This window comes from Mobula hypostoma, chromosome 8, assembly GCF_963921235.1.
Source record: "Mobula hypostoma chromosome 8, sMobHyp1.1, whole genome shotgun sequence".
NCBI classification, from domain to species: domain Eukaryota; kingdom Metazoa; phylum Chordata; class Chondrichthyes; order Myliobatiformes; family Myliobatidae; genus Mobula; species Mobula hypostoma.
In genome coordinates this window covers 73858100-73881966 of record NC_086104.1, presented here as the reverse complement: position 1 = coordinate 73881966, position 23867 = coordinate 73858100, and the positions used below count along the sequence as shown (strand labels likewise).

General features: G+C 41.5%; 1 protein-coding gene and 1 pseudogene across 2 annotated transcripts in view; both read right to left on the bottom strand.

The window, feature by feature from the left end:
* The window catches only part of kif16ba (kinesin family member 16Ba), a 180748-nt gene extending 156932 nt beyond the window's left edge, over positions 1–23816 (bottom strand). For both annotated transcript variants that reach the window (XM_063056132.1, XM_063056133.1), the window contains exon 1: positions 23549–23816. In XM_063056132.1, the coding sequence (XP_062912202.1) occupies positions 23549–23595 (47 nt within the window). In that variant the 5' untranslated portion in view covers positions 23596–23816. The remainder of the gene's footprint in view (positions 1–23548) is intronic.
* Positions 15084–16562, bottom strand: LOC134350547 (Y-box-binding protein 1-like; annotated as a pseudogene).
* Positions 23817–23867: the final 51 nt, after the last annotated feature.

The following is a 23867-nucleotide window of genomic DNA, read 5'->3' as shown; positions in this document are numbered from 1 at the left end:
ATTTCCTCATCTTTGCACTTGTAAAGGACATATGTTCTCTGCCTCTTCATTATTATAGGTATAAATGGACATCTATGTGTAAAACTTGTGCCACACAACTGGATATCCTTCAAAAAAACAACACACTAACACCCAAGTCTGCTTCTCAGTTTTACAATGCATCCCAAAACTTGTATCACCACACTTCCTTCTGACTCAAGTTCTTGAGTAATCCACTCCATAAGCAACACAGTGGTAATGTCCAGAGTGTTGCTCTTCCTGGCTAACTTTCCTATTTAGGTTTGATTCTGACCGTTAATGCAGTCAGTTTGGAGATTGCACATTCTCATGGGACCACAAAACGCTTCCTCGGGTGCTCGCTCCAATTTTCTCCCACATCTCAGAGACATGTAGTTTGGTAGGTTAACTGGTGATTGTAAATTGCTCATGTGCAGGGGGCTGTTGGGGGAATCAAGTGGGGCCTGGGAGAGAATAGATTACAAGGATATAGGCTTAGGATTAAATTAATGGTATTGATCTGATAACCAGCATGAATAGCTTCCTATGCTAGTAGAAAACATGAAAACTATTCAGATCAATTGTAATCAGTTGCATAATGTTCATCATACTTAAGCACATTAAGTACTATTCATACATGTCTCATTCCAAATTTGCTAAAAGACATTGTGTCAATCTCAACTTCAACGCATTTTATACAAACTGTATAAGAACTTGTATGCTATTCATAGTTGTGGTTACAGCCTTTGACAGTACAATTTTCTGTTAATTTGAATGCAACTTATGCAAATATGAACTGGTTGATGAACATGTAATATAAATTTTTAATGGGCAATCAAATTAACTATAGCTGAAATTATAATATTTCAGATTCACACCCACCTTTGCAACTTGGTACACCAGGACAAACAAACTCAGCACAGAGCACAACACATATGTTTTGACTTGAGCCTAGGTTAAATACTAAGCATACAAGGAACAAAAGGAATAATACACTATACAAGGCCAATTTAATTTAAGAATTCTACTTGATTACTCACTGATGCTGGCATAAATGACTATTTGTTCATCAAAAATAGCAAGTGCCATGATAGTCAATATGATACTAAAACTTAAAATATTAAAACCCTAGCAATCATAGGAATTTAGAACTATAGAACTAAGTTTATGGAAGAATAAATAACACTGAAGAACTGAAAACTCAAGGCATTTAGCTCCTGTTCCCTTATAAAAACAGGAACTTGTACCTTCACCGGTTTATGTAAATTTGCCACATTCAAATAATTAAGCCTCCAAACTTCCATACAATTCTGATTTAAAACAATTAGGAGCAGTACTATCCTAAGAAAAAACATGTTCCAAGCTAGTACTGGTATTATACTTCTGAGTTATAGAAAAACTTAATACAGTTGAGTAAATAAGGAACAACAGACCAATTTGGCCTGCCACAAGTGGCAGGGATAGAGGTGGCACCTATCATTTAGGAAGTGGTAACAGGACACTTCTAAAATAAGTTGGCAAATAAGAAAATAACAATTATGAAATATTTTGTTGTGTATTTTTCATGATTTATGCTTGACAAATCTGTTAAAAGATTATTCTGAGATGGTATAGTTATATTGAGTACAGATGCTATCAAAAGCAGAAAATACATCAAAATATAACTACATATATTTTACTCAGCATAATATTTGCTGTTAGAGTGTAAAGTGCATCAACTTTGCCTCCAACTTCCACCCTGCTTTTAAATTCACTTGGTCCATTTCTGAGACCTCTCTCCCCTTTCTTTATCTCTGTCTCCATCCCTGGGGGCAAGCTGTCTACTAACAACTTTTATAAACCTACTGATTCTCACTGTTGGCTTGATGAAACCTCTTCCCACCCTGTCTCCTGTAAAAATGCCATTCCTTTTTCACAGTTCCTTTGTTTCCTACACATCTTTACAGGATGAGGCTTTTCCTTCTTCCAAGAATGGAGTTTCTATTTCTCCACCTTAATGGTGCCCTCACCCACATCTCCTCCATTCCCCAGACACCTGTGTTCACTTCATCTTCCCAACACTTAAACAGGGATAGAGTTCCTTTTGTCTTCACCTACCACCCCATAAGACTCCAACTGTAATTTTCTGCAACTTCTACCATCAATGTGACCCTAGCACCAAACATATTTTTTACCTCCACCCAACTCCCCATTCTCCACTTTCCACAGGAATCACTGTTTTTATGATTCCCTTGTCCATTAATTCTCCCCCCCACCGCCCCTAATCTGGCTCCTGGGACTTATCCCTGCAAGGAGCAAAAGCGCTACACCTGCCCATTCACCTCCCCCCTCACCTCCATTCAGGGCCCCAGACACTACTTCCTGGTGAGGCAACACTTCACCTCTGAATCGGTTTGGGTTGTTCACTGGATCCAGTGTTCCTGATGCAGCTTCCACTTCATAGGTAAGACTTGACGAAGATTGGAGGACAGTTTCATCGACTATCTTCGCTCCATCCGCAAAAAAAAAGATTTCCCAGTAGCCAACCATTTCAATTCCAATCCCATTCCAAAGTGTTGGTCTACAGCTTCATATTCTGCCATAATCAGGTCTCGCTCAGGATGGAGGAGCAACACCATATACTCTGTCTAGGCAGCCGCCAACCTACGAACATCGATGTTTCCAAGTTCTGGTTATTTTGTTTCCCCTCCTCTTCAACTCTTTACTCCGACCTCCCCCACCTTTTCTCCTCAACTGCCTATTTCTTCTCCGGATACGTCTCCTCCTTCCCTTTCTCGCACAGTTCACTCTCCTCTCCTAGTATTCTTCTCCAGCACTTTACTTTTTCCACCCATCACCTCCCAGCTTCTTACTTCATTCCTCCCACCCCGCTTACTTGGCTTAACCAATCACCATCTATATTGTCCACCTTCCCTGCCTTCTTATTGTGTCATGTTCCCTTTTCCTTTCCAGACCTGATGGTCTCAACCCAAAACGTTGACTGTTTATTCACTTTCATAGATGCTGTCTGACTTGCTGAGCTCCTCTAGCATTTGTGTGTTGCTCTGAGTTTCCAACATCAGCAGAATCTCTTGTGTTTATTAAAAATCTTGAGCTTGTTCCATCATGCAGTTAGATTTTGATCCATCAAACAATATCGAAACATACAGTGAAATGTGTCATTTGCATCAACATCCGACATCAGCTGGGGACAGCCCGCAAGTGTTGTCATGCTCCCAGCACCATCACAGTCTGCCCAAAAATAAGAAACCTTATTCTGAATGGAATTTATGCTTACAAATAATAAACCTGATTCTGATAATAAAGTATGCCCACAAATAATATTTCTGATTTTGACAATGGCATAAAACATGCCCTTCTGCCCACCAGGTCTGTGCTGATCATCAACAACAGATTCTTCAGTAATCCCATGTTTTATCCTCCCAACATCCTCATCAACATCTTCCTGCATCCACCACTCACCTGCATACTAGGGGGGAGTTTACAGACAATTAACGTATCAACATGCAAGGTCTTTGCGATAGGAAAGGAAACTAGAAAGCCTGGAGAAAACCCACACAGTATCAAGGGGAATATGCAAATTCCAAGGGCAGGGAGCACCTAAAAATTGTACGCAATGTCTCTGGCACCATAAAGCGGAGATAGGTCATAGCAGACAGAGGGTAGTGGTGAAGGGGTGTTCTTCTATCTGAAGGCCTGTGACAAGTAGTCTACTGTAAGGATTAGTGCTGGAACCTTTGCTTATTTTTAAATTTATAAATATATAAAATTAGTAAATATTTACATATACAGTGGATTCTGGTTAATTGAAATGCATCAGGGCGAGTACATATTGGCCCAATTAAGCAGCTGCCCCAATTAGCCGTGTTTCATGGAAATACTTTACTTTATTGTCGCCAAACAATTGATACTAGAGCTTACAGTCATCACAGTGATATTTGATTCTGCGCTTCGCACTCCCTGAATTACAAATCGATAGTAAATATTAAAAATTTAAATTATGAATCATAAATAGAAAATAGAAAAGGGAAAGTAAGGAAGTGCCAAAAAAAAACGAGAGGCAGGTCCGGATATTTGGAGGGTACGGCCCAGATCCGGGTCAGGATCCATTCAGCAGTCTTATCACAGTTGGAAAGAAGCTGTTCCCAAATCTGGCCATACGACGTATCCTGGCAGCACTGCTCCAACAGCGTGCGGTGTAAAGTGAGTCCAAGGACGGAAGATTGGTTTGTGTGATGTGCTGTGCTGTGTTCACAATCTTCTGCAGCTTAAAAAGGTATAAAAAAGGCAAACTACCATTTAACTGAGTAACAAATTATGTATTTAAATGAAATACAGAATAAATTAGAGCACTACCAATAATACCAGAGTACTATAAAACTGTGTATTAATTCCTAATATATATCAACAGAGGAATTCATCCAGTATATTGCCTGGTCCTTTTGACTGACTGTAAATAAAATAAATTCAGCGCAGACACCGAATGCAGATAATGGACTGCCTTTATACAATGTTTTTGATGATTGCATCCACCAAATCTTCATTTTCATTTTAAAATTTAAGATGGTTATCTTTACCTTCAAATTCTTTGTATTTCCTAACTTATTGAAGTAGTAATGTAGTTTCATTTCCATTCCCTCCCTGCCGTTTCTGGCATCTTAAAACCTGAACACTTGAAGCAGCAATGAGCAAAGCAGTTTTGAATTGTCTTACTGCTTATTACTCACCAACTATCAGTGACAAAAATCACTCCTTTCTGAACACAAACCCATGCAACTGACACTACTTAAAAACTGTTCACTTATAGCATAGTGTCAAACGACCACACGAGCACACGCAACTGACACTTGTTAGAAACTTTTCAGCAAATCTTTGCCCCAATTAAGCACACAGCGTCCCAAATAAACAAAGGGAATGCTGGCTATTTTCTCCAATTGTTCCTTGTTCTTAAGAGTTGTCCCAAATAAATGTTTGCCCATTTAACCAGAATACCCTGGAATTTAATATATGTACAGCACTGTACAAAAGTCTTAGGCACATATATATAGCCAGGGTGCCTAAGGCCTTTGCACAATACTGTATTTGTAAAAGTGAGTCTGTAAATCTGGCAGGAGCAAAGGATGTTGGGAATGGCTTGGGTGAAGCACCATGGGAGGGTTGTAGGACAGGTGGCAGAGGAGGAATGCCAGGGACAGGGGGTGGTGCGGGTACAGACATGCTTTGCCCTGAGACACGAGGCAAGGTAATTTAATTCAAAGCAATTGGTTTAATGATCGTTACAAAATGTCACTCTGGTGTTTCCCACTCTCTTTCCCCTTTACCCAACCATGATTCTCCTATCCCTACCCCTTCTGACTCTCCGTTCACAACAGGGACCCATATCAGAATCAGGTTCATCATCACTCACATATGTCATAAAATGTGTTTTTTTTAAATGTGGCAGCAGTAGAGAGCAATAAATAAAATTACTACAGTACTCTGCAAAAGTGTTAGGGACTCTAGCTATATATATTTGCCTAAGACTTTTGCACAGTCCTGTATACTTATTTATTAATAATCTGGATGAAAATTGGTGGAGTTGTGAATAGTAAGGCAAGATTTTAAAGGCTACAACAGGATTTGAAAGTTTGGCGTAGATTTGGTAGACAATGGTAAATAGAGTTTAATGAGACAAATGCGAGGTGTTGCATTTTGGGAGGTCAAATGCAGTAAATGGCAGCACCCACAGGAGCACTGATGTACAGTGAAACCTGGGGATGCAAGTTCATAGCGCCCTGAGAGTGGGAACGCAATTGGATAGGGTGTTAAAGTGGGCATATGCATGCTTGCCATCATTGGTCAGGGCATTTAGTATAAAAACTGGTAAGTCATATTGCAGCTGTACAAAATTTTGGTTAGGCACATTTGGAGTATCATGTGGATTCCTAGTCACTATGTATCAGGAAAAATGTAGATGTTTCGGAGGTGGTACGGAAAAAGATCACCAGGACGTTGCCTGGACTAGAGAGAGCATGAACAAACTTGAATTGAATTGTTTCCTCAGGAATCTCAGAGGGAGAAAACTGAAAGAATATTTGTGAAGCAAGGTTGTTTGTCTTCAATTTATACACACACTATAAGTGCCTTTTGCTGTCAGTGAAGGTGGTTGAAGCAGATAAGATAGCAATGTTTAAAAGACATTTAAACAGATATAAAAGCAGGCTGGGAACAGAGGGATAAAAACCATGTGAAGGCAGAGAGGATTAGTTTGATTTGATAACCTGATTGCCACAGGTCAAAAGGCCTATTCCACTGCGGTACCTTCCTGGATATTTACATTTCTACGGATTGCACCACTGTGCCACCCATTAAAATGTTACTGTGCAATCTTTCACCAAATCCCTTCTTCCTAGATAGAAAACAGGGTTAGGAGCACTCTAAAATCTGATCTGCACCAGACCAAACTGTTCCTACAGTCTAATTAGTCCTGGTAACAGAAAGCTGGTCATGGCAAGCTGCAGCTGTTCTTTATCTGTTTCCTTTAGATCTTAAATGCTGTAAGTTCTAAATACATGTCTCTCACAGTGAGAATAATACAAAGGAAATATTAGTTTGATTCACTCACAGGCTTAGAGGTCTGTTTGGGGTTATCAAATTTATCATTTCATTTTAGCTGTCATTGCAAATAATAAACAAGAACAGAGAAATAGAAGTAGCTGTCTCAAACCAGACACCAAAAATATTACAAACCAAAAATACCTCATAGCCAAGTTTAAATTTGACTTTAGATAATATGCAGCATTTTATAAGGTTAGCCAAAGAAAGATTGGAAAGTTCACTTAAACTTAACTGTTTCACTTCAATCACTGCACTAACAATAATTTCAAATCTCCACCTGATCCAATATTTGTTTTTCATCCAATCACACTTTGGTTTCAAATACCACCTTCTGCAATCTCTCAAAATACAAATCCACAGGTAGCAATGGATAAAAGAAGAAATATTGTGAGCCTAAAGCTATCATAGAAACCATAGAAACTACAGCACAGAAACAGGCCTTTTGGTCCTTCTTGGCTGTGCCGAACCATTTTCTGCCTAGTCCCACTGACCTGCACACGGACCATATCCCTCCATACACCTCCCATCCATGTATCTGTCCAATTTATTCTTAAGTGTTAAAAAATAACCCGCATTTACCACCTCATCTGGCAGCTCATTCCATACTCCCACCACTCTCTGTGTGAAGAAGCCCCCCCCCAATGTTCCCTTTGAACTTTTCCCCCCTCACCCTTAACCCATGTCCTCTGGTTTTTTTCTCCCCTTGCCTCAGTGGAAAAAGCCTGCTTGCATTCACTCTATCTATATCCATCATAATTTTATATACCTCTATCAAATCTCCCCTCATTCTTCTACGCTCCAGGGAATAAAGTCTTAACCTATTTAACCTTCCTCTGTAACTGAGTTTCTCAAGTCCCGGCAACATCCTTGTAAACCTTTCCTGCACTCTTTCAACCTTATTTATATCCTTCCTGTAATTTGGTGACCAAAACTGAACACAATACTCCAGATTCGGCCTCACCAATGCCTTATACAACCTCATCATAACATTCCAGCTCTTATACTCAATACTTTGATTAATAAAGGCCAATGTACCAAAAGCTCTCTTTACGACCCTATCTACCTGTGACGCCACTTTTAGGGAATTTTGTATCTGTATTCCCAGATCCCTCTGTTCCACTGCACTCCTCAGTGCCTTACCATTAACCCTGTATGTTCTACCTTGGTTTGTCCTTCCAACGTGCAATACCTCACACTTGTCTGTATTAAACTCCATCTGCCATTTTTCAGTCCATTTTTCCAGCTGGTCTAAGTCCCTCTGCAGGCTCTGAAAACCTTCCTCACTGTCTACTACACCTCCAGTCTTTGTATCATCAGCAAATTTGCTGATCCAATTTACCACATTACCATCCAGATCATTGATATAGATGACAAATAAAAATGGACCCAGCACTGATCCCTGTGGCACACCACTAGTCACAGGCCTCCACTCAGAGAAGCAATTCTCTACTACCACTCTTTGGCTTCTTCCATTGAGCCAATGTCTAATCCAATTTACCACCTCTCCATGTATACCTAGCAACTGAATTTTCTTAACTAACCTCCCATGCGAGACCTTGTCAAAGGTCTTACTGAAGTCCATGTAGACAATATCCACTGCCTTCCCTTCATCTACTTTCCTGGTAACCTCCTTGAAAAACTCCAAGAGATTGGTCAAACATGACCTACCACGCACAAAGCCATGTTGACCCTCCCTAATAAGTCCCTGTCTATCCAAATGCTTGTAGATTCTGTCTCTTAGTACTCCCTCCAATAACTTACCTACTACCGACGTTAAACTTACTGGCCTATAATTTCCCTGATTACTTTTCGATCCTTTTTTAAACAACGGAACAACATGAGCCACTCTCCAATCCTCCGGCTCCTCACCTGTAGACAGTGACGTTTTAAATATTTCTGCCAGGGCCCCTGCAATTTCAACACTAGTCTCCTTCAAGGTCCGAGGGAACACCCTGTCAGGTCCCTGGGATTTATCCACTTTAATTTTCCTCAAGACAGCAAGGACCTCCTCCTTTTCGATCTGTACAGTTTCCATGATCTCACTACTTGTTTCCCTTAATTCCATAGACTTCATGCCAGTTTCCTTCGTAAATACAGACGCAAAAAACCTATTGAAGATCTCCCCCATTTCCTTTGGTTCCGCACATAGCCGACCACTCTGATCTTCAAGAGGACCTATTTTATCCCTTACAATCCTTTTGCTCTTAGTATACCTATAAAAGCTCTTTGGATTATCCTTCACTTTGACTGCCAAGGCAACCTCATGTCTTCTTTTAGCCCTCCTGATTTCTTTGTTAAGTATTTTTTTGCATTTCTTATACTCCTCAAGCACCTTATTTACTCTCTGCTTCCTATACATGTCATACAACTCCCTCTTCTTCTTTATCAGAGTTGCAACATCCCTTGAGAACCAAGGTTCCTTATTCCTATTCACTTTGCCTTTAATCCTGACAGGAACATACAAATTCTACACTCTCAAAATTTCTCCTTTGAGGCTTCCCACCTACCGATCACATCCTTGCCAGAGAACAACCTGTCCCAATCCACGCTTTTTAGATCCTTTCTCATTTCTTCAAATTTGGCCTTCTTCCAGTTCAGAACCTCAACCCTAGGACCAGATCTATCCTAATCCAAACACAAATTTCTTTTCTGGCCACCACGATATCCAGATAAAGTCAAAGTCTGAATCACAATGCTCGCAAACTGTGTCCTATCTGACCCATGCAGAATTTTGTGTCCTCCATTTCCACTTCAGCACAATTATTTAACTTTGAATCAGTTGTTTAATTTACCTCAACAATTAAACATATTAATACAATGTTGCAGGGTCTTTCTCATTCTATTTTCAATAAACATGAAATCATCAAAACTGCTAATTGACTCGTCCTACCTTTCAGTAAGTCTGATTGACCTGTATCCAGTGCTAGCTGACATACACTGGCCCATTCATATATGAACAACCCCTTGATTATACAATTGTTTCCAAGTCTTCCTCTAATCTAAATCTCTAATCCATTCCAATGCCATGACCCTCAATGTTGCTTTAGGTGCTGCTTCTTGGATATTAGACTAAATGACATAGGAGCAGAATTAGGCCATTCAGCTCATCAAGTCTGCTCCACCATTCCATCATGGCTGATTTATTATACCTCTCAATCCTATTCTCTTGTCTTCTTCCCATAACCTTTGGCGGCCTTACTAATCAAATAACTAACAACCTCCACTTTAAATATACCCAATGATTTGGCCTCCACAGCCATCTGTGGCAATAAATTCCACAAATTCACTACCCTCTGGTTAAAGAAATTATTCCTCCTCATCTCTGTCAAAATGGCTGCCCTCTATTCTGACACTGTGCCCTTGGGTCCAAGGCTCCCTCACTGTAGAAAGTATCCTCTCCACATCCACCTTTCAATATTTGTTAGGTTTTAATGAGATCATCCCACCCCACCCCCCATCATTCTTCTCAAACTCCTGTGAGTAGAAGCCCAGAGTCATCAACGCTCCTCATACATTAAATCTTTCATTCTCATGAATCTCCTCTGGACCCTCTCCAATGCCAGCAAATTTTTCCTTAGATAAGTAGCCAAAAACTGCTTACAATACTCCAAGTGAGATCTGACCAGTGCCTTATAAAGCCTCAGCATTACATCCTTGCTTTTATATTCTAGTCCTCTTGAAATAAATGCTAACACTGCATTTGTCCTCCTTACCACCGACTCAACCTGCAAATTAGGGAATCCTGCACAAGAACTGCCAAATCCCTTCGCACCTCTGATTTTTTAATTTTCTCCCCCTTTAAAAAATATTTAAAGCCTTCATTCAGTGCATGACCATAGACTTCCCGAAATTATATTTCATCCGCCAGTTCTCTGCTCATTCTAAATCCTTCTACAGACTTCCTGCTTTGTCAACATCATTTGGCCCTCTACCTGTCTTTATATCATCTTCAAACTTGGCCACAAATTCATCAATTCCATATCCAAATCATTGAGGCATTTGATAGCTCTGGGTCTATACTCGCTGGAATTTAGAAGGATGAGGGGAGATCTCATTGAAACCTTTCCAATGTTGAAAGGCCTGGACAGAGTGGATGTGGAAAGGATGTTTCCTAAGGTGGGGGAGTCGAGGGCAAGAGGGCACAGCCTCAGGTTAGAGGGGTGTCCATGTAAAATATGGATGTGGAGAAATTCCTTTTGCCAGAGGGTGTTTTTCTAGAATTTATTACCAAAGGCAGCTGTGGAGGCCAGGCCGTTGAGTGTATTTAAGGCAGAGTTTGATAGGTTCTTGACTGGACATGTCAGCAAAGGTTATGGGGAGAAGGTTACAAAGTGGGGCTGAGTCGGGGAAAAAAGGATTAGCCATGACTAAATGGTGGACCAGACTCAATGGGCCAAATGGCCTAATTCTGCTCCTATGTCTTATGGTCTTATATAATGTGAAAAGCAGTCCCAACAGAGACCCTGTAGAACACCAGAAGTCACTGGCAGCCAACTAGAAAAGGCCCCATTTATTTCCACACTTTGCCACTTGTCATTCAGCCAATCTTTCATACATGCTAGTATCTTTTCTGTAATACCATGGGCTTTTACGTTGTTAAGCAGCCTCAAATGCAGCATCTTGTCAAAGGTCTTCTGAAAATCCAAGTAAACAACATTCACTGGCTCTCATTTGTCTATCCTGCTTGTTATTTCCTCAAAGAACTCCAAAAGATTTATCAGGCAAAATTTCCCCTTAAAGAAACCACATTCGCTTTGGCCTCTTTATCATGTGCCTCCAAGTATCCTAAAACCTCATCCTTAATAATGGACTTCAACATTTTCCCAAAAAGTCAGGCTAATTTCCTTTCTTCTGCCTCCCTCCATACGCAATTTTCTTACCCTCCGGAACCATTTTAGAATCTAGTGATTAGAACCATAGAACCATAGAACACTACAGCACAGAAAACAGGCCATTCTTGAAAGATCATTATTAATGCCTTCACAAACTGGTCAGCTACTTTCAGAACCCTGGTGTGTCGTCCAGCTAGTCCAGGTGACTTATCTACTTTCAGACCAACTTAGCTTCCCAAGCACCTTCTCCTTTCAGTAACTATACTCACTTCTGCCCTGATACTCTTGAATTTCTGGCACACTGCTATTGTCTTCAAGAGTGAAGACTGATGCAAAACACTTATTCAATTTGTCTGCCATTTCCGTGTCCCCATTACTACCTCTCCAGCATAATTTTCAGCGCTGTGATATACATTTTACCTCTCTTCCACATTTTATACATCAGGAAAAAAAACTTTTGGTATGCTCTTTGATATTATTGGCTAGCTTACCTTTGTGTTTCATCTTTTCTCTCCTTATTGCATTTTTAGTTGTCTTCTATAAGTTTTTAAAAGCTCCTCAATCCTCTAACTTCTCGCTAAATTTTGCTATATTATATACCCTCTCTTTTGATTTTATGCTCTCTTTGACTTCCCTTGTCAGCCATGGTTGCCTCATCCTCCCTTTAGAATACTTCTTCATCTTTGGGATGTATCTATCCTGCGCCTTCCAAATTGCCCCCAGACACTCCAGCCATTGCTGTTCTGTTGGCATCCCTGCTGGTGCCTCCTTCCAGTGAATACTGGTCAACCTCTACCTCATGCCTCTGTAATACCCTCTTCTCCACTGTAATACTGATACATCTGACTTTATCTTCTCCCTCTCAAACTGCAGGGTTAATTCTATCATATTATGATCAGTATCTCCCAAGGGTTCATTTACCTTAAGCTCCCTAATCAAATAAAGTCATACATAAAGAAGGACAGCACATAATCTGGCCTTTTGGCTCATCTAGTCCATGCCAAAACCTCTTAAACTGCCTACTCTCATCAACCTGCACTGAGACCATTGCCCTCTACAAATCTACTATTCACGTACCTATTCAAACTTCTCTTAAATGACATAATCAAGCTCACGTGCACCACTTGTGGTGGCAGCTCATTCCACACTCTCATAACCGTCTGAGTTCAGAAGGATCCCTTCATGTTCCCCTAAACTTTTCCCCCTTTCACGCTCAACCCATGACCTCTGGTTGTAGTCCCACCCAACCTGTTTGTATTTACCCTATCTATATCCATCATAATTTGTATACTTCTGTCAAATCTCCTCTTAATCTTCCATGTTCTAAGGAATACAGTCCAAACCTATCCAATCTTTCCTTATAACTGAGGTCCACAAGACCCGAAAACATCCTTATAAATTTTTCTATACTCCTTTAACCTTATTTACATCTTTCCTGTAGTAGGTGACCAAAACTGCACACTGGGCTCCACCAATGTCTTATACAGCTTCAACATAACATCAGATCTCCTGTACTCAATACACTGATTTATGAAGGCCAAAGTGCCAACAGCTTTCTTTACAACCCTGTCTACCTGCAACACCACTTTCAATGAGTCATGGGCCTGTATTCCCAGATCAATTTATTCTACCATACTCCCAGGGCACTGTGTAAGACCTACCGAAATACAATACCTCACACTCGTTTGCATTAAATTCCTTCTGCTATTCTTCAGCCCATTTTGCCAGCTGATGCAAATCCCTCTGCAAGCCATGATAGCCTTCCTCGCTGTCCACTACACCCCCAATCTTGAGGTCATCCGCAAACTTGCTGATCCAGTTAACCACATTATCATCCAGATCATTGATACAGATGACAAACAACAATGGACCAAGCACTGTTCCCTACGGCACACCACTAATCACAGGCCTCCAGTCAGAGAGGTCTCTGGTTTTTCACACAAAGCCAATGTCTAATCCAATTTACTACCTCATCTTGAATGCCGAGTTACTGACTCTTCTTGACCAAACTCCCATGCAGGACCTTGTCAAATGCCTTGCTGAAGTCCATGTAGACAACATCCACTGTCTTTCCTTCATCCACTTTCCTGGTAACTTCCTCAAAAAACTCTATAAGATTGGTTAGACATGACCTAACACACACACAAATCTGGTTCATTACACAAGATCCAGTCCAGAATTGCTTCACCCTAGAGGTCTCAACCACAAGCTGCACTAAAAAGCCAACTCAAAGACATTCTAGAAATTCCGCCTCTTGGGAACCAGCATCAACCTGATTTTCCCAGTGTATCTGCATATTCAATACCCCATGACTATAGTAAAATTGCCCTTTTGTTAGGCCTTCTCTATCTCCTGTTGTAATTTGTACCCCACATCGTGGCTGCTGTTCAGAACTCTGTATACAACTCCCATCAGGGACTCTTTACCCTTGTAGCTTCTTAACTCTATCCACAAGGATTCTACATCTTCTCATCTTATGTCACCTCTTTCTAAGCACTTGATTTCATTTTTTGCCAACAGTGCCACCCCACCCACTCTGCCAACCTGCCTGTTCTTACAATACAAGGTGTATTCTTAGATATTGAGCACCTAACTATGATCTTCTTTCAGCCATGACTCAATGATGTGCACGTCATACCTGACAATCTCTAACTGCACAAGGTCATGTACCTTATTCTGTACACTGCATGCATTCAAATATAACACCTGCAGTACTGTATTCACTCTTTTTGATTTTGCTCCTTTGTTACACTTCGACTTGTTCCACTGACTGCAGTTTTTCCCTATCATCTGCCAGTCCTTTCTCACAGTCTCACTACACACTGCATCTACTTGCATACCAACTACCCCATCCTCAGCACTATCACTCCGGTTCAAAATCCCCTCAAATTTATTAAAACCTTCCCCAACAGCTCTGGCAAACCTGTCCACAAGGATATTGGTCTTCCTCGGGTTCAGGTCCAACCCACCCTTTTTATACAGTCATACCTTCCCCAGAAGAGATCCCAATGATCCAGAAACATGAAACCCTGCCCGGTGCACCAGTTCCTCAGCCACGTATTCATCTGCCAATCATCTGGCGTGAGGCACAGGCAGCAATCCAGAGATTGCTCGTCTGGAGATTCTGATTTTCAGCTTTCTAACGAACTCACTATATTCTCTCTTCAGGGACTCCTCCCTTGTCGTTCCAATGTTGTTGGTACCTGTTGTGTATGTGGCCGTTTACAAACAATATCATTAATAAAAACGCTAGAGATCGGAGCTAAGTTAACAGGGGCTTTTACTTATGGAACCCGAACTGAACACATATATACAGATCAATACGCGCCTCATAGCGCATGCTCAATACGATGTATTAATACGACATATAGTCCTATATTATACAGTAGGTTATATGGTACACCGCTCCCCTTGTATTTTAATAGCGTATCAACTGTTTTTTTTCCACTGGGGGGCACTACGCTAAAAAATATGTGCACCCTTAACATAGAAACGCTTACCAATTATTTACTTAGTAACTTAATAATATCAAATTATAGTAAGGTAACATAATAATAATTATTATAATAATTATAACTCAAGTCTCTGGAGGGGGTCTTCTCTGCCCCTCTGGGTTACGTCTGTCCATAAACTTGTTTGTTTTAATACAGATCCATATAAAAGTCATGAAAGTTGACCTCCGAGCATAGGGAGTTTCCATGGTCCGCTTCAAAGGTGACTTGCTACCAACAAAAGAAGTGGTTGGTGATCTGCTGTCTCTGCTAGTTACTCAAAATGTCGGGGCAATCCAATGGACTCACAGAAAGATCAGTACAAGTGTGAAAATACAACAATAGAAACCTTACTGTTTGCTGCCAGAATTCGCTTCTGTTTTGATGCTGTTTCCCAAGTTCTTTGTGCAAAACAAGACACATTGGCTGAGGATTCAAAATATGTACATGCAAAAGAAACTTCCCTGCAAAGCATTAAGTGTATAATTCTCAATGGAGGAAATGGTTGGTTCAAGATTTACCTTGTGCGCAAACTGTTCTGCTTGAATGGAATTGATTTTGTCCTCTGTTAGGTTTACCTTCTCCCCCAGCAACCTGGTTTTCATTTACTTCACCACCCTCAGCTATTTCTCCCCGAGGCTGGTCGCCATATTGTGCGTGGCGACCATATTGATGACATTAAAGTAAGGTGGGTAATGCTGCCTTCTGTAAGGAGGGCGATGTTGCTGATTTTGATAATCTTGGTTTTCTCCATCTGTTGCTGTCTCTGCTCCATCTCTTTTCTCTCCACCTTCAATGTTCTGTTGGTAATTACGTGGTGGACCTCGGCGGCCAGGGCTGCAGCAACAATAACGATTTCTGTCCGTGGCATATCGGCTTCCTTGGACTGGAACTCCTCCGGGACCAGTTACGTTTGCTGCTTCTGCACCCTTTTCACCTTCCATTACGTCGAACTCCACAGTTTCACCATATCCAACACTGCGGAGATATTTCTGTCCTTTTTATAGCAGTCTGATGTACAAACACATCTTCCTTTGTATCATCTTGTTGATGAATCCATATCCATTTTGTACATTGAACCACTTTACTGTTCCAAGAACCTTTGTTGCGATGACTTTCTTCTCCCTGGGGGATTTGGGTTTGTCTGGCTGTTGTTGCTGCTGCTGTTCGGATAGCTGCTCCGTCTCAGCCTCGCTCCTGGTGTTGACAGGCTACGTGAAGTGGTTGCAGCTCGGGCCGGTCTGAGGTGGGGGCTCCTGCACTCTCTCTGCTTCTTTCTTCTCTCTAATATAATTCCTTTCCACTTTTTCTGTCTCCAGTTGCAGAAAAAGCTCTGCATTTCATATTCCTTCCTTGTATTGTTGATCTAGTTTCTTCATCCTTTTCTGATACTCCTGCAAAGTGTCTTCCTGTACCTGTTGTAGCTGTCTTTTGAGAAATGTCAACTTCTCCTGCTACATCTGCTCTTTTACTTCCAGGTAGTCTTTATCATCCTGCTTATTGGCAATATCTGTCTCCCTTGCATCTCTGTATCTTCATCCGAGTCACGGCCACGGATACTGCATTCGTCCTCATCGTCCACGTTGTCTAGCTCCTCCTTGTCGTTGTAATAGTCGATAATGGGTGAGAGGAGAGCTGCGGACATCTCCACAGCCAAGCTGCCCTCCTTTGTTGACCATCTAGTGCCTTGATGGTATGCCAATCCAACTGGATTTTCCTGAGCCATTCACATCCCAGCAACAGTGGTCCTCCATTTCTCAGTACATAGAGGTTCAGCTGCTGTGTTTTGTTTCCGTAGGTCACTGTCACCCTAACTTTACCTTTGGGATGCACTTTCTGTCCTGTGTAGGTCTTTAGCAGTAGTTTAGTTCATTTCAGAGGTATGTGAGAAAACAGTCCTTTGTAGTCGTGTATAGAGATCACTGTTAAAACTGAGCCTGTATCCAACTCCATTTTCAGTCTCACACCTGCCACTTGTGGAGTGATCCACATTACTCTTCGATCATCTGTCTCTTTCACGCTGTGAAGTTGCAGACAAGACAATTCACTTTCATCAGAGTCGTTTTCATCAGAACTATTTTCTTTCATTTTGTGTACCTCGTTGTATTTTCCTTTCTGGGGTTTCTTGTTTCTCTGTATTTTGCCCTTTTCCTGCTGTTTACTAGCTTTACATACTCTGCCAGTGTGGCCCTGTTAGCCACAGTTTCGGCATTCTTTGTCTTTAAACCAACAAACATCAGGGTCATATGACCTGTTCCCACAACAATAACATTTCTTTCCTTCATTTCTGTTCAACATGTTCTCACAACGGTAACATTTCTTTCCTTCATTTCTGTTCAGCACGTTCCCACAACAGTAACATTTCTTTCCTTCATTTCTGCTCAGTGACATTTTATTCGTAGCATATTCCAGAGATTTTTGTTTTATCTCTGAAGTACCTCGTGCAGCTATTTCTAATGATATTGAGATGTTTAGTGCTTTCTCAAATGTAAAGTCTTTTTCACACAGGAGTTTCTTCTGTGTGGTTTCACAGTGCATGCCACACACTAACCTGTCCTTCAGTGCGTCTGATAGACCAGCCGCAAACTGACAATGTTCTGATAATTTGTGCAATTCAGCACAATATTCAGAAATGCTTTCATTTTTGCTTTGATTCCAATTGTAAAATTTAAATCTTTCAGCAATGACCAATGGTTTGGGGTTTAATTGCTGTTGGATAGTGTCTACTATTTGCTTAAATGTTCTGTCAGCTGGTTTTTCAGGGATTAACAAGCTCCGTAGCAGGCCGTACGTTTTTGTGCCCATTACACTAAGTAAGGCTACGTCAACACTAGACCGGATAATTTTGAAAACGCCAGTCTCAAGTAAAAACGACAGGCGTCCACACTAAGCATTTTTCAAAATATCTGTCCACATTAGACGGATATTTGGGCGAATCTCCTCCTACTGGGCATGCGCAGGACACACAGAAAACAAGCGAAGAGGAAACGGTATACTTGGTGCTTGTTTGTCCAGCCACAGAGTAGAAAAACTTAAAAAGGAATTGCTCTTGACTCTCGCGCAGGAGGACTTAAAACTGAAAAAAACAAATACTGGAGCGTATGGAGGCAACCAACAGGGGTTCACGGACAGTATGATCCGGCTGATGACGAACATTGAAAAACTGACTAACTCTGTTGCGTTAATAAAGCACCTTGTTAAATGTATAAAACATGTCTGCATCAGTGTTATCTTGTATTTCCATACAATGTTACATTAGGCTGTTACACATCTATTGTCAGAGAAGTACTTGCATAAATAGGTAAACCACCTTCATACAAGCAAGGACAGAAAACAGGGCAAAGTGAGTATACTTATTTATTCAGTAAGCTATGGGTCAAAGTATTTGGTGAGTACATTTCTAACTCTTCTGTCTTCAGTCTCATTGCCATCTGTTCTGAAATTATTAGGTTATGTGGGGGGTTGCATTCAAGAAAACAACGAAATGCTGTGCTGCGGCCATCTGTTCCGGCACATCATGACAGCGTTTTTAAATAGCCAAAAAAGCTCACTTTACAATTTAACTCACACGCCGTTCACACCGACTGCGAGTTATAACAGCCGTCAGGCAGTGCTTGCGTAGTACCAAGCAGAAGCAGAAAAAGCATCATTGTTGTTGTGGTGTTGTCATGACAGCGTTTTTAAATCTCTCCGTTTACCCCATGCACACTACAACAGATATTAGGCATTTTGAGATTTATTCACTCTGGAGACCGTTTCTGAAAATCTTCGTTTTCGGGGGATGAAAACGCCACTTTAGTGTGGATGGAGGGTCAAAACGAAGAGAAAAAGCTTTGTTTTCAAAATTATCCGGCGTAGTGTGGACGTAGCGTAAGTTACCCAGTCTTCAATGTCACTATCAAATGCTGTAATGATTCCAATTAACACCATCCTTGTTGTGTTAATTTATCCTTGTTATGTGAATTTAGCCCCAGTCCTTTGTTAATTTAATCCCGGTCCCTTGTTTTCTTTTTGACTCACGTGACCTTTTGTTTTTGCTAGTGTCGCGAGTGTACTCTGGCTAGATGCGTGTGTCGCTCCTTGTTTTAAAAATCTCCCTTCTGAGGCAGGCAGACCCTCAGCCCTGGGGTTCAGCACCGGCTGTGGTCTCGCCTGGACGCGCCGCGGCTCTGACTGTGTCTTTCGGTTTCCCGATGTTCCCAACTCCGGCTGAACTCCCACTTCTTTTCAGACTCACAGCCTCACTCTGCCTCTTCTGAGTGCCATTATCAATTAAAATATGGCATTCTGATATGATGCAGGTTCATTAACTTCATCGCCAATTTGTTGTGTATGTGGCCGTTTACACAACAATATCATTAGTAAAAACGCTAGAGACTGGAGCTAAGGATACGTCCACACTACGCCGGATAATTTTGAAAACGAAGCTTTTTCTCTTCGTTTTGACCCTCTTTCATCCCCTGAAAACGGAGATTTTCAGAAACAGTCTCCAGAGTGAATAAATCTGAAAACGCCGAATATCCATTGCAGTGTGTATGGGGTAACCGGAGCTTTTTAAAACCGCTGTCATGACGTGCCGGAACAGATAGCAACAGCGCGGCATTTCATTGTTTTCTTCTTATTATTATTACTACTTTATTGTCGCCAAACAATTGATACTAGAGCGTACAATCATCACAGCGATATTTGATTCTGCACTTCGCAGAACCTAACAATTTCAGAACAGACGGCAACAAGACTGAAGCCAGAACAGTTAGAAATGTATTCACCAAATACTTTGACCCTTAGCTTACTGAATAAATAAGTATACTCACTTTGCCCTGTTTTCTGTCCTTGCTTGTATGAAGGTGGTTTACCTATTTATGCAAGTACTTCTCTGACAATAGATGTGTAACAGCCTAATGTAACATTGTATGGGAATACAAGATAACGCTGATGCAGACATGTTTTATACATTTAACAAGGTGCTTTATTAATACAACAGAGTTAGTCAGTTTTTCAATGTTCGTCGTCAGCCGGGTCATACTGTCCGTGAACTCCCTATCGGTTGCCTCCATACGCTCCAGTATTTGTTTTTTTTAAAGTTTTAAGTCCTCCTGCGCGAGAGCCAAGAGCAATTCCTTTTAAGTTTTTCTACTCTGTAACTGGACAAACGAGCACCAAGTATACCATTTCCTCCGCTTGTTTTCTGTGTATCCTGCGCATGCCCAGTAGATTCGCCCAAATATCCATCTAATGTGGACAGAGATATTTTGAAAAACGCTTAGTGTGGACGCCTATCGTTTTTACTCAAAACCGGCGTTTTCAAAATTATCCAGCATAGTGTGGACGTAGCCTAAGTTAACAGGGGCTTTAACTTACGGAATTCAAACTGAACACATATATAGAGATCAATACGCACCTAATAGCGCATGCTCAATACCATGTATTAGTACAACTTAAAGGAGTCCTATATTATACAGTAGGTTATATGGTACAGTACCAATACGTACCACGACTTCCAGCTGCTCACCCTCCCCCTTTAGAATGCCGTGGACCCAATCTGAGAAATTATCCTTGACCCTGGCACCTGGAAGTCAACATGTCATCTAAGTGTCATGTCCATTGATTCTCTAGACTGCTCCTCTAACTATGGAATCCCAAACCACTTTCGCAGTCTTCTTCTCCCACCTCCCTTTCGGAGCCACGGAGCCAGACTCAGTGCCAGTGACCTGACCTCTGTGGCTTTCCTCTGCTACGTTCTCTAACAGTATCCAAAGTGGTATATCTGTTGTTGAGGGGAATGGTCATAGGGGTACTCTTCAGTAACTGCCTATGTCCTTTCCCCCTCCTGATGGTCACCCAGTTTACCTGTGTCCTGCACCTTTGGTGTAACTACATTCCTGTAAGTCCTGTCGATCAAACCCTGGGTCATCCAATTCTTGCTCCAATTCCTTAACACATCCTGAAAGAAGTTGCAGCTGGATGCACTTCATGCTGTTGTGGTCGTTAGGGACACTGAGGGTCTCTCTGCCTTCCCACAGACCTCAATAGAAGCATTCCACTATCCTGCCTGGCATCTCCACTGCTCTAACTGTGCAATAAGAAAAAAATTTAAAAAAAAACTGATCTACAGGGCCGGCTGATGGCACAAAGACATCAGCGCCAGATTCTGGAACAGAGGTTCCTGGGTTTGAACCCAGTCGGGTCCTCTCCCGAGTACGCTTTCCATCTGTGCTGGGTTGAGTGTCAAGATCGCAACTCGACCTCGTAAAATAAAGGGAAAAATACTGCGAAATGTCTGTGTGAGGAGTGGCCCACCACACAGTCTCTCTCTCTCTCACTCCGCGCCTTGTAAAGGCATGAAAAAGACATCACACACGCACGGATGCACGCAAAAAAAAAAATCGACCTACAGCCTTCACCTCTCCTGACTGAAACCTCTCTGAGCCATAACCTTTTACTGTTTCATCAATGATCCTGCCCACATTGAACGAACTAGACAACTCCCTCTTATTTTCCTACTAAAACACTGCTTAAGACATAGAGGGGAGAATATATAGGTTGCAGGTGCAAGAACTTGCTTCCCTTAGCAGAATGGTTAATAATTAAGGAGCACAGATTTAAGTCAATAGGTAGAAGGCTTAAAGAAGAAATACATTAAGATCATTTCACTTAATGAGTCATTTGTGCCTGGAACTCACTGTGAGGCGTTCCCAACCTTTTTTATGCCATAGACCCTTACCATTAAGCGAAGGATCCATGGACACCAGGTTACAAACCCCTGCACTACCTCAAGGAGAGATTTATAAAGCACACAAAAAGGCATAAAATGCAGGGCCGCTCACCAAGAGCTGATAAGTAAGATTAGTTTAAAAGTTGATTTTCAACAGCATAGACACAATGAGCCAAGTAGTCTCTTTTAGTGATGTAAATTTCTTCCTGCAAAATGCACCTTCACCTTCTTTCTTTGACCAAGAGCTTGGTCAATTCTTCACATGGCTCAGTGTCAAATTTTATTTCATTATTCTCCTTTGATGACACTTCATTCATAACATATATCACATATAGACCTCTGCTCGTATCTTTATAAGGCACTGATCAGACCACATTTGGAGTATTGTGAGCAGTTTTGGACCCTTTATCTAAGAAAGTATGTGCTCATGTTGTAGAGGGTCCACAGAAGGTATACGTGGATTATCTCAGAAATGAAAGGGCTCATGCATGAAGAGCATTTGATGACTCTGGGAGAGTACTCACTGAGTTTTATTAGAATGAGGATTATTTCATTGAAATCTCCCAAATAGTGAATAGTGAAAAGCCAAGAGACAGTGGAGGTGAAAAGGATGTATCCATTAGTGGGAGAGTCTTGGTCTCGAGGGTACAACCTCAGAATGCAGTGGTGTCCCTTTAGAACAGCGATAAGAAGGAATTTCTTCAGCTAGAGGGCAGTGAATCTGAGGAGTTCATTGCCACAGACAACTATGGAGGCCAATCATTGGGTATATTTAATGTAGAGGTTGATATGTTTTTGATTAATAAGAGCATTAAAGGTTATAGGGAGAAAGCAGGAGAACAGAGTTGAGAGGAATAATAAATCAGCCTGATTGAAAGGCCAAAGCAGGCTCGATGGGCCAAATGTCCTAATTCTGCTCCTATGCATTACAATCCACAGGCGAACTACACATGGGAAAACACTTAAACTATAGTCACACCTACATTGGTACAGAGTAAAGACCAACACTACCTATAAGATGCTTGAATCTGGAGTTAAAAACAAAAATGCTGCAGGAACTCAGCAGGCATCTGTGCATGGAAATGGACAGTCAACACTTCAGTCTGAAACCCCGAAAGGTCACAGACTAAAATGTTAGCTGTCCATTTCTCTCCACAGATGCTGCCTGACCCACAGAGTTCCTCCAGCATCTTGTTTTTTCTCAACAAATAACATTAATTTGATAATGATTGAACGCCAAGGTACAGTTGACAACTCTCCAGCTCTTTTTTAAAGTATTTTTAATTATTTTATATCAATCTCGGAAAGTACATATCCTATCTATAGTGTCGATCAGAGTCACGAGTCTTCAGCGCTGGAAGGCAATCCCCATCCACTGACTCTTGAGCTCCCAAAACCATGGTTACTATTACATGAAAGGCACTCAACTGTAAACTATTGTCATTTTAAGGAACACGCAAAAAGTACAGATGGGGACGCATGAGCAAAGATTTTAATATAGCAAAGCCTAAACAAAGTCTGTTCGACAGAAAAGGTGGCAAAGAAAATAATTAAAACAGGTGATCGATCTGAAATGCTAAATTCCTTTCCGTTTACGCCGACTGACTTACTATTTACCACGTGTTCTAGATCAGTTTTAAATCTGTTTTGCCTTCACAAGGATATAACAGGACAGGTGATGAAAAGTTTGATCAAAAGGGGTACATTCAAGGAATGCTGTACAATCAGAAGTGTAATAAATCTAAGCGAAACATCTGTTAATAGCTCATTAACGTCCTGCAGGCTGGCAAACGTATAGGGTTGCGTCTTGTTTTTAATTACCACCCAAGCGTCTTGGACGTTAGAAAGTTTTGTTGTCCTGTCCCTTCTAACTGAGACCACTGGCGCGGGTCCAGAATATTCTGCGGGTCGTTTACCTCAGGTTCATTGGTCTCAGCCGTACCGCCACCTTCACCGAGGCCATGATTCATCACTTCCGCCTTTTATGGTGCCTTCGCCAAAAGCTTGTTTGTTTACAACCGTCGGCTCGTGGTGCGATGGACGATCTGGCCTCCGCCCGAGCTCTCCACGGACATTTAAGACTTTCCTCACAACTCCGGCCGCTGTCACCATCACCGGGGTGTCATTGTCAATACCACCAATTCCATCAAGATCAAACTGAATTGCCTACCGGGCCCTCCGAGGCTCAAAACACTGCAGCACGTTCCCGCCCACTCTCCTTGTATTGGATCGTGC